Genomic DNA, 17,286 nt, shown 5'->3' on the forward strand with positions numbered 1-17,286 from the left:
GAGAAGAATTACTTGTAATTTATTTTTTACCCATTTTCACAACCCTCTCTATGATGCAGCAAAATTTGCTGCTCCAAGGCCACAGCTGTTTTCGCATCTACATATAGTCTGTTGTATTAAGAAACTTTTTTATTTTCCTCTAGGCTCTAGTGATCATTCTACATATATCGTACAAACATTGGATTTTCATCTGGGCCATAATACCATGGTTACCAAACCGTGTGGCGCTTTAGAAAGTCCTATGGCAACAATAACCAAGATCACGAGGCGTCGCCATGAAAACCCACCCCATGGAGTAGCGAGTGTGAAAGAATGGTTCAACTATGTTACAGCCACAAGAAATGAAGGTGAAAAGTTTGATGTTATAGGAAATACCTATTTTTTTTTTCTATTTTGAGCTCTGCTGACTGTTTAGAATTTAAGTAGAGGGAGAATTTTTCATTTCTTCAGTTAAACAAGTTTCATTCTCATACTGACATGAATAACAATATTAGTACATCATTTCACTATCCTGGTAATGCAACATCTCCTAGACTTAAATTATTATGGATATAACTGAAAACATTCAAAATAAAATTGGCTTAAATAAGTGAAATTAAGTTCATGGTAACTGGAAAAAGATTTTTGTACTACTGCTGAATGGAGGTTTGGGGAATTGATTGTACAACTAGGTAGTAGAATGCCACAAACTTAAGGTCTAGATGGATGAAAAAAGTAAAACTAAGTATTAGTCCCATGAAGTCTCAGAAGTTTAAAGAGAATGGTTTTGATGAGTGTTTTCATTTAATTAGATTCACCAGTCTTATAATGTTATGGTCATGAACACTTTTATTTTTTGGTTGTTTTGCGTTCAAGTCGACAGTACTGTTTTTACCAGTCATTTCATTTGCATTGGAAAACTGACTGGATTGAGACATGTTAAGACTTGAATGTTTTATTTAAAGGTGACTTTTCAAAATGGAAAAGAATATGGCTTGGGCCCTGTGGGAAACAGGTACTATGGAATAGGCAACCCGAGGGATTCAAGGCTGTTCTGAGAACAAAGGAGTTAGATAAGGAAGCAAACTAGAAGAGAAATAGTCAATGTATGCAGAACTCTGAGATTAATGAAACTCTTAAATTCAGACACGAATTCAGTTGAGAATAACATTCATTTTAAAGTCAACAAACAAAAACCAAATGGATTGGGTTTATCCAAAATCATGTAATAAAGGTTCAGTCTTGAGAATAGTGGTATGAATCACTATTTATATATGTGTATATATATATAAGTAAAAATCACTATATGTGGTATATTAACATATATCCCTATATTTATATAAATATATCTATACACCTAGCTATAGAGAGAGAGATATAACTATTCTCAAGACCACAATGTTATATGGCTTTATTTTTTCAAATGTGAGTTTATTTCCCAACTTTTGAAATAAAAGTCCTTGTATCATAGTGTCATAAAAGCTATAGGTTCATCAGTGCCTACTGAATTAATTTGATTCTTATTGTCTTTATCACTATGCATGTAGAGCTAAACCTACTTCGTAACGTTGATGCTAATAACAGTGAGAATAGCGCTACAGTGAAGAATTCCAGTTTGCTGAGTGGATTCCGAGGAGGCTCTAGCTACAATCATGAAACGGAGACTATCTTTGCATTACCAAGGATGCAGCTTGACTTTAAATCCATTCATGTTCAAGAACCACAAGAGCCTTCACTACAGGGTATGTAGAAAAACAACCCTCAGTTTCTAAAGTTACTACAAAAACTCTTTTCCCACAGGTTATTTGTGTAATTATTAATATAATCTGATGAAACTGATTTCCTGGGTCAAATTGATTGATTTTTCTTACCAGCCATATAACCCTATAGCAAGTTATTTAATCCAGTGATTTTCAACCCTTTTACGCTTGGGTCCAGTGAAAATGGAATTATTTTGGGGACTGCTAAGGCAGAAATCACCCTGAGCATTGAATTTGACTAAGATCGTTGGGTCTGTAATCTTCGTACAACATCAGGGTAGTTAACTCTTTCACAGACCAGTACAAAATATCTGATGGACTGGTCAGCAGACCAGCAGTTGAAAAACACTGATTTAGTCCACTTGTACCTTTTTCTCCTCAGTAAAATGGAGGATAATAATACATAGGACTTTATTCATGGGGTTTTGATGAGGAATGAATGGCATATACTTTAAAGTGCTTAGTAAACTCTCGTCACTTTGTAAATAACATAAAGAGACTACTCATTTCTCTACTGTTGCATTTAAGTGGATGTAGATCCCTTCCTGACAGGAAGAGAAGGGGACTTACTGTTTCATGAACTCTTCACTATGGGAGAGCTTTGCCCCTGCAGATGCCAACCTGAAGCCCAAGGTGGAGTGCAGTGTGGTGACGGAGTTCACTGACCACATCTGCGTGACGATGGATGCAGAGCTTATCATGTTCCTCCACGACTTGGTGTCGGCTTACCTTAAAGAGAAGGAGAAAGGTGGGGGCACATTCTTGGGGGTGGGGGTTTCCTTCTCAGCTTCAGGGGAGGCAGCCGTCCACTATTCAGGTAGATTTTTATGGACTAATGATGAGGAGACTGTGTCTCCTTCCTCTATGCATTGCAAATAGAAATAAAATAATGAAATAACTATAAATAATCTATTAGTAAGACTGTGCGACAGACTATCTGCTGGCACACATGACACTAACCATGCCTCACACTGAATGGCATGTGACACCTCACAGAATGTTTCCATGTGTGTATGGACACTGTGAGGAAGGCCTTGTAGGGGATTCTCACAAAGAAGAAAAGAAAACCTCTAAGGAAATATCACTAGTCAAGTGAAATGACTAAGAAACAACTACATGGTAAAGTAGCATGTCACCTATCATATAATCACCAACTGAGAAAGACTTCATCTTTTATAAATCTTGGAGTGCTCAACAGTGAAAAGGCTGCTACATAAACAGCTTCTAAGTTAGTGCCACTGTTCAAATATATACATATGTATATATAGCCAGTAACATACTAAAGTCATTGAGTTGTACACATTGAAGGAATAAATTATATCTCAATAAAGGTGTTAAAATAAGACAGCACCCACAGCTATTCTGCAGAAAACCTACAGCTGACAATTTCAGTGCCGTATGCCTACCATCAAATAAATCGCAGCATTTTTTCACCTTTAGTTTTGGGCCCACAAATATGTGTAAAACATATGCTTTTACTCAAAAATAAATGAGGACATTATTTCCTTTTTTGTGTGTGTGTGAGAAAAGAGATAGGAAAGGAGAGAGATGAGAAGCATCAACTCATAGTTGCATCACTTTAGTTATTCATTGCTTCTCATATATGCCTTGACCTGGGGGCTCCAGCCAAGCCAGTAACCGTGGGCTTCAAGCCAGTGACCATGAGATAGTGTCTCTGATCTCATGCTCAAGCTGGCAACCCTGCTGTCAAGCTGGATGAGCCTTCACTCAAACCAGTGACCTTCGGGTTTCGAACCTGGGACTTCAGCATCCCAGTTCAACACTCTATCCACTGCACAACCACCGGTCAGGCAGACGTTATTTCTAATTGTAAGAATAATGCAATAACTATGACATTGTCTTTCTTTAAGCAATATCAATTATTGGCACTTATTTATGGCTTATTTAAAAATATTACTTTTTAAGAAATGTAATTAAATTAGTCTGGCTAGTTGATAAATAAAATGATAAAATGGAGCCAATTATTCTGTTTGTATGATTTAAAATAAGCTTGTAAGATACATATTTGCAATATTAACCTATTATTTTCATTATAGCCATTTTTCCACCTCGGATTTTATCTACTCGACCAGGACAGAAAAGTCCAATTATTATACATGATGAAAATTCCTCTGACAAAGACAGAGAAGATAGCATCACTTATACCACTGTGGACTGGAGAGATTTTATGTGCAACACATGGCATCTAGAACCCACTCTTAGGTAAGCGGTGGGTGTATATATCTACCTATATTCTATGGGATCACTAGGTAAAAAAGTTTATAGATTATGTATTAGGTTATTAAATGCTTTTTACCAATATATATATTTGGCAGTTAGCTGGTTGTAACCTCACTGGTAATGTCTGACGCTACTTTTGCAGTTTCTTTCTGCCTTTGCAAGTGTTCTGGGCTAGGCAGAAGCCCAAACGCTGAGAGTAGCTCCGCGCCGATTAGCTGTCCATTGTGTGACATCTGTCATTTAACCACTAAAATGAGCAAGTAACTCCACTTCCATAATGGCTATTATTTTTGCACCGTCTCTGCAAGATGTTATTTACAGGTGCATCAGATAGCTACAGTAAACTTCTGTTTTAGTTTGGGAAGATGCAGTAGGAGTCAAACATCTTTGAGGAAAATCACAATTTCCCACATACGTCATGACAGTGTAACAGAACAGATTGTGCTGCATTGTTTCTTTGTCTGCGGAGGAAGCCATGTGCAACCCCCCTGAAATGTCAAGTTGATGGCAATAAGTGATGAGACTCAGGCGCCTTCCCTGAGTCGTGTTCTGTGAGGGCTGGGAGCCCAGTTACATCAACTGGATTCCTATCAAAATTTCAAAAGTATTTTGTAATTGTAATTATTTTTATAATTGCTGCTATAGCCAGCAGTGCTGCCTTTGTATGTCCTTATTTGTGATTAATACTCACAACCTTCCTATTACTTTTCCTTTTCCTCTCATCTGCTTTGTTAATCATTTATCACTGTCTGACTCATGGAATAACACTCTTAAAAAGTCCTTCACACTCAATGCTGCAGAATGATACAGATTTCATTGATATAAAGTTACTATTCCGACATATACCAAAATAATCCCATACTAACAAGAGCTCTGTTATACAGTGGACTCCTGCAGAAGCAGAAAGTGACTGTTTTAGTAATTTGTTTTCAGTGAAATTTGTTGTAACCAACTCAACAAAACACTTGGGTATTACATGAGCACATGAGAAATATTAACAGTGTCAATACTCAGGAACAATCTGAAAATATTGCAAAGGTCCTAAATATAGAAAACTATTTAGAAAATCTGCTTTGTACTTATTTATTTAAATAAATATAATTGACTACTTAAATCATCCCTTAATGTCAATATAATGAAACCATTTTCCCATAGGCTAATTGATATGAACAAGAGTTAAGTTCCTATAACATTATAAAGAAATGATATTGTTCAAGGACTTTTGTATCTTTAAAATGAGCATAAGATAGTTAAATTTGCCATAAATATATTCCTTCCTTTTTAGCAAGCTACCACGAGACTAAATATGGTGTAGTGTTGGATAGCATGGTAAGAGCAGTGGCTGTAAGCCCTGCTTACTAGGCTAAGTGACCTTGCCCAGAGATCCTATAACCCCTTTCTGCCTCAGTTGCCTCATTAGAAAAATTTAGAAAATGGTATTACCTACCTTGTATGGTTAACAATGGTTAACTAAGTTAATTAACATAAATGCTTCTGTTAAGAGTTTTAGCAGATCAATGCTTAATACTGCCTTTTTCCTAACTGAAATAGTGGGAAAGAGGCAGCTGGAAATCAAATATGACATTTTTAATACTGGTAATGCTGAGAACAGACAATGTGCTTTGGATGGCTAGCAAGAAGCTTCCTCCACGGAGTCCAGGTGGACTTTCCCACAGGTCTCTGCATTGCAGAACTTACAGGGGGCCTGGGTGGAGTCGTGCAGTCAGCACACTGGACTGACCTAGCCACAGGCAGCCATGAACAGTCTTGGGCTTAACTGTTTAGCGGTCTGTCCTTGAAAAACCTATGGCATAAACAAACAGACCGAAATGAATGTTCCTCCACTAATTTTCCAATCAGATAAACCATCAGTAAGGAGGCAGATGAAGGAGTGTTTCACTGATGGCTGCTCCTCTATATGGAAAGAAAGACCAAGGAGAAAATGGTTCTTCCTTTGAACGTGTTTAGCACATAGCAGATACTCTGTATATTTTATCCGTTTCCCCCCACATACTTGTCCTCTTATGTTTTTCAGCTTTATTGAGGTGTAACTGACAAAACAGAAAGATATTTTAACAGTATGATATCCTGACTTGATATACATATAACTTGTGAAAGGATTTCCCTCACCAAGTTCATTAACATCTTTCAGAATGAACTAAATGTCCTTTAAATGTTTAAGATAACTGTGTAGCTTTAGACTTAAAAAAATCAGAATAAAATTTACTAAACTCCATTACTGTGTATAGGCATAGCAAGGATACTCATACACATTTTTAAATGCTGTTACAGTGAATACAGGAATTGTAGGTTAGATTATTCAAATGCCCTACTGAAAATATTTTATCTTGAACACATTATGGAGTGAGCTTCTTGAACTTACCTTCAGGACTATGCTGTGACTCTGTATGCCTAATTATTATTTATAATTATTTTAGATTAATTTCTTGGACTGGAAGAAAGATTGATCCAGTCGGCGTTGATTATATTCTTCAAAAATTGGGCTTTCATCATGCCAGAACTACTATTCCTAAATGGCTTCAAAGAGGAGTCATGGATCCACTGGACAAGGTTCTGTCAGTTCTTATTAAAAAACTCGGTACTGCACTACAGGATGAAAAGGAGAAGAAAGGAAAGGAAAAAGAAGAACATTAAAAAAGTAACTTGATCTGTGAACAAATTAGGATTGTGTCCATTAAGTTTTATTACACTGGAGGGGTTTTATTTTGTACATTAAAATTATTTAAAATATAACTTTAATATCATTCTAATTTTGTGGCCATTATATTGAAGGTTTGTAAGTTAACCTGTTTGTTCTGGTTCCACCGTCTGTATACAGTGAAGTATTGCATGATAATGTAAATTTTATGAAAAACTTGATTAAAATATACACATCTACTCAGTAGAGTTTATAATTCTATCATGTGCAATATGTTTCCTGCATCTTAAAATACTTTAGAATAACTGAATTTCCTGTTATTGGCCATACTTTTAGAAAAAAAATCTTGTTCATAATGTGATTTTTTTGATTAATTGCTTTGTCTTTTTTTTAAATGTAGACTTGTATAAATATCTATTTGTACATAGTTTGAGTAATTGTGATATGATTAAATACCACTAAAATATTGTTTGTAACTATTGTAATAAAGTCACAATTGGTTTTAGTCTGTAGTTGTTTTATGTTATTTTTTCCTTGGATAGCTTATTTTTAAAATTAATCGATGCCCACCCTGTATCAGTTATTAAATATTTTCATAGAAGATAATACTTATAAAAATTAAATCTGTATAAAAATTAGCTCAAGGACCATGTAATCAGGGAGGCATGGCAGACATTTCAGAAATATTAGGTATTGTTCTATTTCTTAAGTTAGTGGTGAACACACACAACTGTTTTATTATAGTATATTCTTTATGTATGTGTTTTTAGGTATTATTTTGTGCATATGTGTTGGCCAGGACGTTGAGAAAAGGAAATACTTGTGCACTGTTGGTGGGAATGTAAACTGGTTCAACCATTATGGAAAATAGGGTGGAGGGTGTTCAAATTATTAAAAATAGAACTACCATATGATCTAACAATTCTACTTCTGAGAAGTTATCCTAAGTAAATGCAAAAACTACCTTGAGAAAACATGAACCCCATGATCACTGCAGCATTATTTCCAACAGCCAAAATATGGAACAAGCTAAATGTCCAATCATGTGTAAATGGATAAAGAAGATGTGTGTACATATATAATTCTATATATTATATATATGCAGTGGAATATTAGTCATCCATATGAGAAAGGAATTCTTGCCATTTGTGACAACATTGGATGGACCTTGTGAGTATTATGCTAAGGGAATAAATCAGACAAATATAAATACCAAATGATCTCAGTTATAAGTGGAATTAAAAAAATGAACTCAAAGATACAGAGAACAGATTGATGGTTGCCAGGGGCAAGAGGTGGGTGTGTGGGTCAAAAGGTACACATTTCCAGACATAAATTAAGCCCTGAGATATGACATAATGATCCTGCATTGTATATTTATAAGTTCCTAAAAGAGTAGATCTTAGAAGTTCTTTTCTTCTCCCCCCCCCCCCCCACAGGGACAGTCAGAGAGAGGGATAGATAGGGACAGACAGACAGGAACGGAGAGAGATGAGAAGCATCAATCATCAGTTTTTTGTTGCGACATCTTAGTTGTTCATTGATTGCTTTCTCATATGTGCCTTGATCGTGGGCCTTCAGCAGACCGAGTAACCCCTTGCTTGAGCCAGCGACCTTGGGCTCAAGCTGGTGAGCTTTTTGCTCAAGCCAGATGAGCCTGCGCTCAAGCTGGCGACCTCGGGGTCTCGAACCTGGGTCTTCTGCATCCCAGTCCGATGCTCTGTCCACTGCACCACCGCCTGGTCAGGCAGAAGTTTTTATCATGAGAAAAAAATTGTAACTGTGGTGATCAATTCACAAGATACACATTTACCAAATCATTATGTTGTATACCTGAAACTAATATACCAATTATATGTCAATAAGGAAATTTAACTGAGAAAACATTTTTTAAAAAGACCATCATAATGATAGTTGCTTTAGTCAGGATCAAAATGGTGATAGAAGGAGACTTGACTTGGGGTGGTGAGCGTGTGGTACACTGTTCAAGAGATGTACTTTGGAATGGTACACCCAAAACCTATGTAATTTTATTAACCAATGTGACCCCTATAAATTGAATTTAAAATAAAAAGATAAAAAGATGAATGAAAATCACTGAACTCCAGGGTGAAATAAGACATTTACATAGCCTCAAATTATCTCCTTCAGAATATTTGTTATATAGTGGTTTAAACATAGGTCCACGAATTCTGTGATACTCCTCTTTCCAGATGTCTCTCTCCCCCTCTTGTGTGCATATTGAACTTCCTTCCAAAGGAGAGTAGAAAAGAGGAAACAATGACTTCACAGTGGAGAAACCCAACAGACACAATCTAACCCAAGTCCAGGTTACCACCACCAGTAATAGTTGTTGATACTAGGTACCCCCTCACATGCTATGAGAAGTACATGTCACCTCTGTAGTGGTCATCCCCAATATCTTAATTCTTTGTGAACCATGAGAAAACAGGCTAGTCCAAACTGAGAACCATTCTACGAATTACCCAGTACCTTTCAAAAGTACCAAGGTCATGGAATACAAGAAAAGACCAAAAAACTATCACAGCTCATAGAAGACGAGGGAGTCAGGACAGCAAAGGGCAATTGCGGTATCCTGGACTGAATCCTTGGAGCAGATGATGGACATTACTGAAAAGCTGGGGAAATCCAAATAAAATGTACGGTATAGTTAGCGCTGTACAATGGTGATCTCTTCTGTTTGATAAAGGCACTATGGTAATGCAAGATGTTGACGTTGGCCCTGGCCGGTTGGTTCAGTGGTAGAGCGTCGGCCTGGCGTGCAAGGGGTCCCGGGTTCGATTCCCAGCCAGGGCACACAGGAGAAGCGCCCCTGCTTCTCCACCCCTCCCCCTCTCCTTCCTCTCTGTCTCTCTCTTCCCCTCCCGCAGCGAGGCTCCATTGGAGCAAAGATGGCCCGGGCGTTGGGGATGGCTCCTTGGCCTCTGCCCCAGGCGCTAGAGTGGCTCTGGTTGCGACAGAGCGATGCCCCAGAGGGGCAGAGCATCGCCCCCTGGTGGGCGTGCCGGGTGGATCCCGGTCAGGTGCATGCGGGAGTCTGTCTGACTGTCTCTCCCCGTTTCCAGCTTCGGAAAAATACAAAAAAAAAAAAAAAAAAAAAGATGTTGACGTTAAGGGAAACTGTATGGCAGGCTATAGAACAGGGGTCCCCAAACTACGGCCTGCGGGCCACATGCGGCCCCCTGAGGCCATTTATCTGGCCCCCACTGCACTTCGGGAAGGGGCACCTCTTTCATTGGTGGTCAGTGAGAGAGCACAGGATGCATCCTGTGTGCTGTATGTGGTGGCGCCACAAAGCGCAGCGATGCGGGACGCACGCGTCAGGGCTCCGGAAGCGCGTCATATCACTTGTTACGGCTAGCATTGACAAATATGGAACCAGACACTAACCATCTCATTAGCCAAAAGCAGGCCCATAGTTCCCATTGAAATACTGGTCAGTTTGTTGATTTAAATTTACCTGTTCTTTATTTTAAATATTGTATTTGTTCCTGTTTTGTTTTTTTACTTTAAAATAAGATATGTGCAGTGTGCTTAGGGATTTGTTCATAGTTTTTTTATAGTCCGGCCCTCCAACAGTCCGAGGGACAGTGAACTGGCCCCCTGTGTAAAAAGTTTGGGGACCTCTGCTATAGAAGAAGTCTTTACTATCTTTATAATTTTTCTGTACATATAAAATTTCAAAGGAAAACATATATGCTTTATCTTTGAGTCATTTTGACCATTCCTTTTATTTCTTGAGCTTCTATTTCTATTCCATGTCCCTCCTGAAATATGATGCTGATATAATTATATATGTTTGTACCTAAAAGTTTTATTCATCCTCCTCCTCCTCATTCTCCTTGGCAACATTTGAATTTTTAAAATTTCCTGTGAGCAAAAGTTTCTAAATGTAAAGAATTCTGGATTAAGTTTCATGATCAAAATGACACATCAGCACATTTTGATGATCTCTAAAGAAGCTATCTATGCTTTTACTGCAAATGTGTGGCTTTAGTGAAAGAACTGAGGCTGATTTTTCACCTAGTTAGCCCAGGTATTTGTGGATTACTTCCTGCTCTAATGAGGTACAATACCATCAATTAATTCTATTGCTACTTATTTTTTTCCTTTTTTGGTTGAAGTGATTTAACTCTTTGGAAAAACCTTGTCCATCTCAAAAAAATAAAAAGTAAAGTAGAGGGGCCCTTCACTTTGTTATAACAATGTCACTCAATTCCTTGAATTTCTTCTGGGCTACGTGCCAAAACTTATTTAGTAATTTACCATGAAAAATACGTTCAACAGTCTTATCAGCTAACACCTCCTTCCATGTTTAGGAGAGCAGAGAACTGAAGACACTCCCCCTGGGCCGGTCGAACAGACTGCAACTCGTCAGTTCTTGACGCCCCATCTGTTTTCATGATTGCCCAATGGAGGTCCACGTGGTTTTCTCTGTGAACACGGGACACCGGGCTCCATGGAAGTCGGGCAGGTCCACAGGCGCCGTGTCAGCGCACAGCTGGGGTATGATAAGACGAAGGGCATCCTCGAAGCCACGGTAGGTAAAGAGGATCGTAGACTAGGAGGCCCCCATCCGGGGCTCTACAATTCCCGTGGGGTTATCAGGCAATAGAGGGAGTGCCCGGGGCTGCCTGCACCACCTGCTCTGCCGGGAGTGTGGCAGTGCACCTGCGCCCTACGTTCAGAGTGCAACGCCGGCTTGCCCGTGCCCACAACGCACGTGACGTTGGGCGTCTCCTCATGCTCCGGGACGCAGGTGCATGTGCAGGGGCGAGGCGCAAGTGCAGAGACGGTTGGTGATTGGACGAGGCCCGGGGCGGGGTGCGCGAGGCCGCTTTTGAACGTCGCGACACCGGCTGCGTGGCTCTCACGCACGCACACGGTGGCCTGAAGTGAGAGGTTGAGGTGGAGGAGGGAGCAACGGCGACAGCAGGCGAGACCCACAGCCTGTGGCTGGGCCTCAGCTGTCTGCCCGTGGAGTCGGGCCGGTAGGGCCGGAAGGAAAATCTCGGTGGGTGGGAGTGGGGCGGGACGCGGGAGGCCGCCCCCGGGGTCCCCACGGGTTTTGGGCGTGGTTTCCACCCCGGGGCCCCTGCAGGTGGCGGGGCCTGCGTGCGGGGTGAGCAGACGAGGGGTCCCCGCTTCCTGTTGCCAGCCCAGAGCAGCCTAGGCGGGCGTAGGTTACGGATGTGGCTGGAGGTCCATGTGTCATTTCCCGCCAACTCTCTTCACGCTTCGCTCCCGCAGGAGAGGATGTCGGCCAACAATGGCTGGTTTCAGAGCTCCCGGGTCCCCAGCTTTGCTCAGATGCTGAAAAAGAACCTGCCGGTTCGGCCACCGGCCCAGATGGTGACGGCGACAGCGATGCCACCGCCAATGATGCTCTCAGCGCCGCCCTCGGAAAGTGACAGCCTGGCCTCCAAGGTCACACCGGTGACGGGTAGGGCCCCTTCTCCGCCCGCCTGCAGTGGCGCTTGCGCTCTCCGAGGTCCCGGGAGGGCCGGGCCGGGCCGGGGCCGGGGTCCCCGGGGTTGTGCTCGCCCGCCCACCTGGAACCCGGCTCCGACTCCAGACCCGACCCGACCCAGGAAGCCCTAAGCAGCCCTGTTACCTTGTACCATGTCGAAGTGAAACGGTCACCCCTCTAGGGACAGGGCCGGACCCCTACTAGCAGGACAAACACCCTGTGCAAATTAGACTGAATTCAACGTGACCACTGATAGAAAATGACCCGCGGTAAACCGGAAACGAGGGTCTGGTCCCAGGGGTGGGTTTTATTGCGTTCTAAGCCTTAATGACGTTTTGTATAAAAAATGGACTAGAGAAACATCCGAGGACCTTGCCGTTGCTCAAGTTCCATGATTCTTGGGTACCACTTTAACGTCTTGACAGCTGTAGCCCTTATGTGCAGAATTAGTCTCAGTTTTCCAAAAGGTATAGACATTGTACTAAGTGACAGGTCGCACCTGTCGTTTGTGTTAAAATTGTTTAGTCGAAACGTGTGTGGGTAATGGAAAGCAGGTATGACTAAGCATGTCAGGGACACGCTTCCATTTTAGAGGAGGGATTAGTGATCTTTCTTCCCCCCCCCCCTCCTTCCTCCCTCCCTCCCTCCCTCCCTCCCTCCCTCCCTCCCTCCCTCCCTCCCTTCCTTCCTTCCTTCCTTCCTTCCTTCCTTCCTTCCTTCCTTCCTTCCTTCCTTCCTTCCTTTTTAGGTAACTATCCAGAACCATTGCTTTCCAAAGGGCTTTCATCTATTTCAAATCCTGTCCTTCCTCCAAAAAAAATACCTAAGGAGTTTATAATGAAATACAAACGTGGAGAGATCAACCCTGTATCAGCCTTGCACCAGTTTGCCCAAATGCAGCGAGTTCAGCTTGACCTTAAGGAAACAGTAACAACAGGCAAGTACACAGTTGTATCTGGTTATTCCTACAGGATGGGAAAATAGAGCCATGTAAGTGGTACTAAATTGGGTTATTTTCTATATTCACACAGCATTGGGGTTGGATGACTACTGGTATTTTTGTGTGCTTCAGAAAATTGTGTGTGTGTATATATATATATATATATATATATATATATATATATATATATATATTAGCCTTTTGAGAATGTGGAAATAACCCATTTACTGTTTATAATCATGGGATTTTAATTTTTTGCATATGGCTCGTTGAACAAATCTCATCAGCCTTGTGCATTATTCCATTCATATTGAAGTTTGAGAAGCTGGGTATAAACAGGATGAAGAACTCGGACACAGTGCTTATTAACAGGTTTTTGTTTTGTTTGTTTTTTTGTATTTTTCTGAAGCTGGAAACGGGGAGAGACAGTCAGACAGACTCCTGCATGATCCACCCGGCACGCCCACCAGGGGCGACGCTCTGCCCACCAGGGAGCGATGTTCTGCCCCTCCAGGGCATCGCTCTGTTGCGACCAGAGCCACTCTAGCGCCTGGGGCAGAGGCCAAGGAGCCATCCCCAGCGCCCGGGCCATCTTTGCTCCAATGGAGCCTCGGCTGCGGGAGGGGAAGAGAGAGACAGAGAGGAAGGAGAGGGGGAGGGGTGGAGAAGCAGATGGGCGCCTCTCCTGTGTGCCCTGGCCGGGAATTGAACCCGGGACCTCTGCATGCCAGGCTGACGCTCCACCACTGAGCCAACTGGCCAGGGCCGCTTATTAACAGGTTTGATGAGTATGATCTCACACGTAATCGTCTGGGCCACTTCCTAAATATACAGATATTCTCAGGTGAAATAAATTCAGATTGGAATCCAGGTGGCCGTGGAGGAAGAAAATTGGGAAATAGGTCATAGAGGAGGGGAGGAAAGCAGTTCTCCCAGATGCAGTCAGGCACAGCTTGAAACCTTGAAGTGCTTCTTCAAAAACAAACAAAACAACCAGCACTTAATGCGAAGTATGAGAGCATGAGATAATAATAATGAGGCTTATATGGAGTGACATCGTACTTAGCCATCCATGACCAGAGTGGAGATCGGAGTTCCCTAAAGGCCTCCTGAAAACTTGAACTGACTCTTTGGCCTCAGAAATTAGGAAATGATTCCATTTCTTTTTTTATCAGGCAAATAGGAAAACTAGTAAAAGTAATTGTGTAAAGGTAACCTTCTAGGAATTTTGGATGACTGGACATTCAGTTTCCTTCTCTGTTTTGTTTGTTTTGGTTTTCCTTGTGAATCCCCCCTCATCCACCTGCTGTCCGACTGTGATGGTTGCACTGCTTATTGTAAGTGTGACTCCCGTGTTGGTAGGTGCACAGGATTTCTTCAGAGGGATCCCTTCTGTTGCGGAGCTTTGAAGACTATCATGATACTTGGAGGGAGAATTTCAATTTTATTGGTATTGAAATTTGGAAGAAGAGAGGTGTTACCAGAGGTTTCACGTTTCGCTTGTCCTTGGTCATTTGATAAACACTTGAGTGTTCACCATTGCTGAGCATTCATCAGGACGTTGTCTCTCCGTGTGTGGCCTATACTGTAAAGCTGGCCCGAGTGCGCATGGGGGAGCAGAGCCAGCCGGGCTGCTGGAAGGACTCCTCAGAACTGCCTCAGGGACCCCAGGTTGCCTCTGACTGGAATTGGCCCTGCAGACACTGGCAGGCCAAGACAGCTCGCTTGCCCTGGTGTTGTGCTTGGATGTTTCCTTGTATAACATAGATTTTGCAGCATTGCACTGTGAAGTCCTGCAGCATTGATTTTGAGTTCTTTTTCAAGGTAACGTTTTGGGACCATATTTTGCTTTTTGTGCTGTGGTGGATGGTATTCAGTACAAGACTGGATTGGGACAAAATAAAAAGGAGTCCAGATCCAACGCAGCAAAACTAGCTCTGGATGAGCTTCTACAGCTGGATGAGCCTGAACCGAGAGACTTAGAGACAGCAGGTAAACGCACTTGATTATCTATTGTTTGTAAAATGTAGTAGCACTTTTAGAAGGAATCACAGGAAACATTTTATGTTAAGGAAGAGATACTTGGCAGCTACAAGGTGGAAGTGGCAGGATTTGAATAATTTTCTTCCATTGCTGTCTGGTTGCAGATGTATTTAATCAGAGTTAAAATTGTTCTTGTGTATTTCAGTCCCAAAAGAGAAAAACATGTTCCTAAACTCGCTGATAACTTATCAGAGTGTCAGGGGGTTTGAGTCCCAAAACATGCTTTTCTCTGTAATTCACTGGATTCTTTTTTGTACATTTAACGCTATGCATTTAATACTCAGAGATTAACTAAGGTTTTATGAAGTTGGCTGTGTTAAATTTAGTAAAGCTAGAATTCTTCAGAAGATAGCATAGCAGATATGCTGAGAGTGTAAACTCCAGAGTCAGGTTGCTCGGGTTGGAATATTGACCCTGGACAGAGAAGCCATCAGCCCTCTAAGCCTAAGTTTTCATCATTTGGAAAGTGGGGACAATGATAGTACCTACCTCCTGTGGCTGTGATGCAAAGCCTTTAAGCAGTGCACGTGAATAGTACATATTCAAGTGATGGTAGTTTTTACTAAGTATCAATGTGAGGAACATGTTAGCATGTTGTATATGTTAACATAGTTAGCAGTTCTGTTAGTATTCGTTTCATGTTAGGTAACCTTAGTGTCATGTTTTCTTGTTTTTTCTGGATTTCCTAATTTTGAAACCAAATTGCAAAGCCATTGCAAAGAATGGGACTAAAAGCTTTGAAAGCTTTGAAAACTTTGAATATAGTTAGTTCCCTAGAAAACACTCTAGTAAAATAGCATTAAAACTATTATTTGTACTTATTAAATTTTAATAGAGTATTAATTTAATTTTTTTTTTTTTTTGGATTTTTCCAAAGTTAGAAGCAGGGAGGCAGTCAGACAGACTCCCGCATGTGCCTGACTGGGATCCACCCGGCATGCCCACCTGGGGGCGATGCTCTGCCCATCTGGGGCATTGCTCCATTGCAACTGGAGCCATTCTAGCACCTGAGGTGGAGGCCATAGAGCCATCCTCAGTGCCTGGGCCAACTTTGCTCCAATGGAACCTTGGCTGTGGGAGGGGAAGAGAGAGGTAGAGAGTGAGGAGAGGGGGAAGGGTGGAGAAGCAGATGGTTGCTTCTCCTGTGTGCCATGGCCAGGAATCAAACCTGGGACTTCCACACGCCAGGCTGATGATCTACTGCTGAGCCAACCAGCCAGGGCCAAGAATATTGGTTTTAAATATCTTACATAGTATTACTATAAATAGAAAATTGTTCCTAAGCCTCTAAAGCATGGTTTCATTTTAACCTCTTTAGAACATTGCATCTGTTACAAAGCAAGTCTATAGCAGCATAAGATTAGTAAACCCAGAAATGTGTTTGTATAATTGTTTTCAAATAGGAAGGACATTCATTGAGACTAATCTAGTGGGTATTTGATGGTCGAGAGTCGGTAGAAGTATACAGAAAAAAATAATCATTCTTGGATTGCTATTTTATTACAGAGTAGTAAGGCACCTACTCTTTAGAATGATGAGGTTTGTTTCCTTATGTGTTTGTTGTGTTTACAGGTCCTCCTCTCATCCCTGCAGAGCCTGTTGCTTCACCTGAGCCAGCATATGTTTCAAAAGTGCATTATGGTAGGAACGTCCTTTGTGGTGTTTCTTTTGTTTTGTTTTGGAAGAGTAACCCAATTAAAAATTACAACAACATATAGTCAAAATATGCACAGGTATGAAAATATACATTAATATTTTATCATTCAGACCTGTCATACTTGCACAAAGAGAATTTCCTTTCATATGCTGCTAAAAATTAGAGAAAATAGGCAATGGAGAAGAAAGATCAAAGAAATGCCTTTTTTCCTAGAAGGAGATAGTTCATCAGTTTCATGTACCTGTTTTTTTGAGAATTCTTTGCCTTGGTGGGCTTGTTATTAATAAGAACCAATGGCTTTCTGGTGCTTGATGGTTGGAACATTCATGTCAAGTAATTTATTCACTTTTTTCAATGGTAGTTATTTGCCATTCAAGCCCAAGAAGACTACAACTGCAGTCAAAGTTCCTAGTTGTATGAACTAGGAACATTTACTACTGTCAGCACTTAATTTCTCCATCTTTAGCAAAGAACTGTTCATTGACATTCTCTGTGTCATTTTATTCGTTGTTTATT

The 17,286-nt window shown here is 41.2% G+C and overlaps 2 protein-coding genes across 10 annotated transcripts in view; both read left to right on the forward strand.

The window, feature by feature from the left end:
- The window catches only part of BLTP1 (bridge-like lipid transfer protein family member 1), a 148,449-nt gene extending 141,485 nt beyond the window's left edge, over positions 1-6,964 (forward strand). For all 9 annotated transcript variants that reach the window (XM_066384658.1, XM_066384701.1, XM_066384710.1 and 6 more), the window contains 5 exons: positions 144-347; positions 1,527-1,721; positions 2,353-2,487; positions 3,797-3,962; positions 6,419-6,964. In XM_066384658.1, coding sequence (XP_066240755.1) covers positions 144-347; positions 1,527-1,721; positions 2,353-2,487; positions 3,797-3,962; positions 6,419-6,635 — 917 coding nt within the window. In that variant the 3' untranslated portion in view covers positions 6,636-6,964. The remainder of the gene's footprint in view (positions 1-143; positions 348-1,526; positions 1,722-2,352; positions 2,488-3,796; positions 3,963-6,418) is intronic.
- A 4,191-nt stretch (positions 6,965-11,155) lies between these two features.
- ADAD1 (adenosine deaminase domain containing 1) overlaps positions 11,156-17,286 on the forward strand; it is a 28,763-nt gene continuing 22,632 nt past the window's right edge. Inside the window, exons 1-5 of the mRNA XM_066360902.1 lie at positions 11,156-11,200; positions 11,911-12,103; positions 12,879-13,067; positions 14,895-15,062; positions 16,686-16,754. Of these exons, the coding sequence (XP_066216999.1) occupies positions 11,917-12,103; positions 12,879-13,067; positions 14,895-15,062; positions 16,686-16,754 (613 nt within the window). The 5' untranslated portion in view covers positions 11,156-11,200; positions 11,911-11,916. The remainder of the gene's footprint in view (positions 11,201-11,910; positions 12,104-12,878; positions 13,068-14,894; positions 15,063-16,685; positions 16,755-17,286) is intronic.

The sequence above is a fragment of the Saccopteryx leptura genome, chromosome 1 (genome assembly GCF_036850995.1).
Source record: "Saccopteryx leptura isolate mSacLep1 chromosome 1, mSacLep1_pri_phased_curated, whole genome shotgun sequence".
In the NCBI taxonomy this organism is placed as follows: domain Eukaryota; kingdom Metazoa; phylum Chordata; class Mammalia; order Chiroptera; family Emballonuridae; genus Saccopteryx; species Saccopteryx leptura.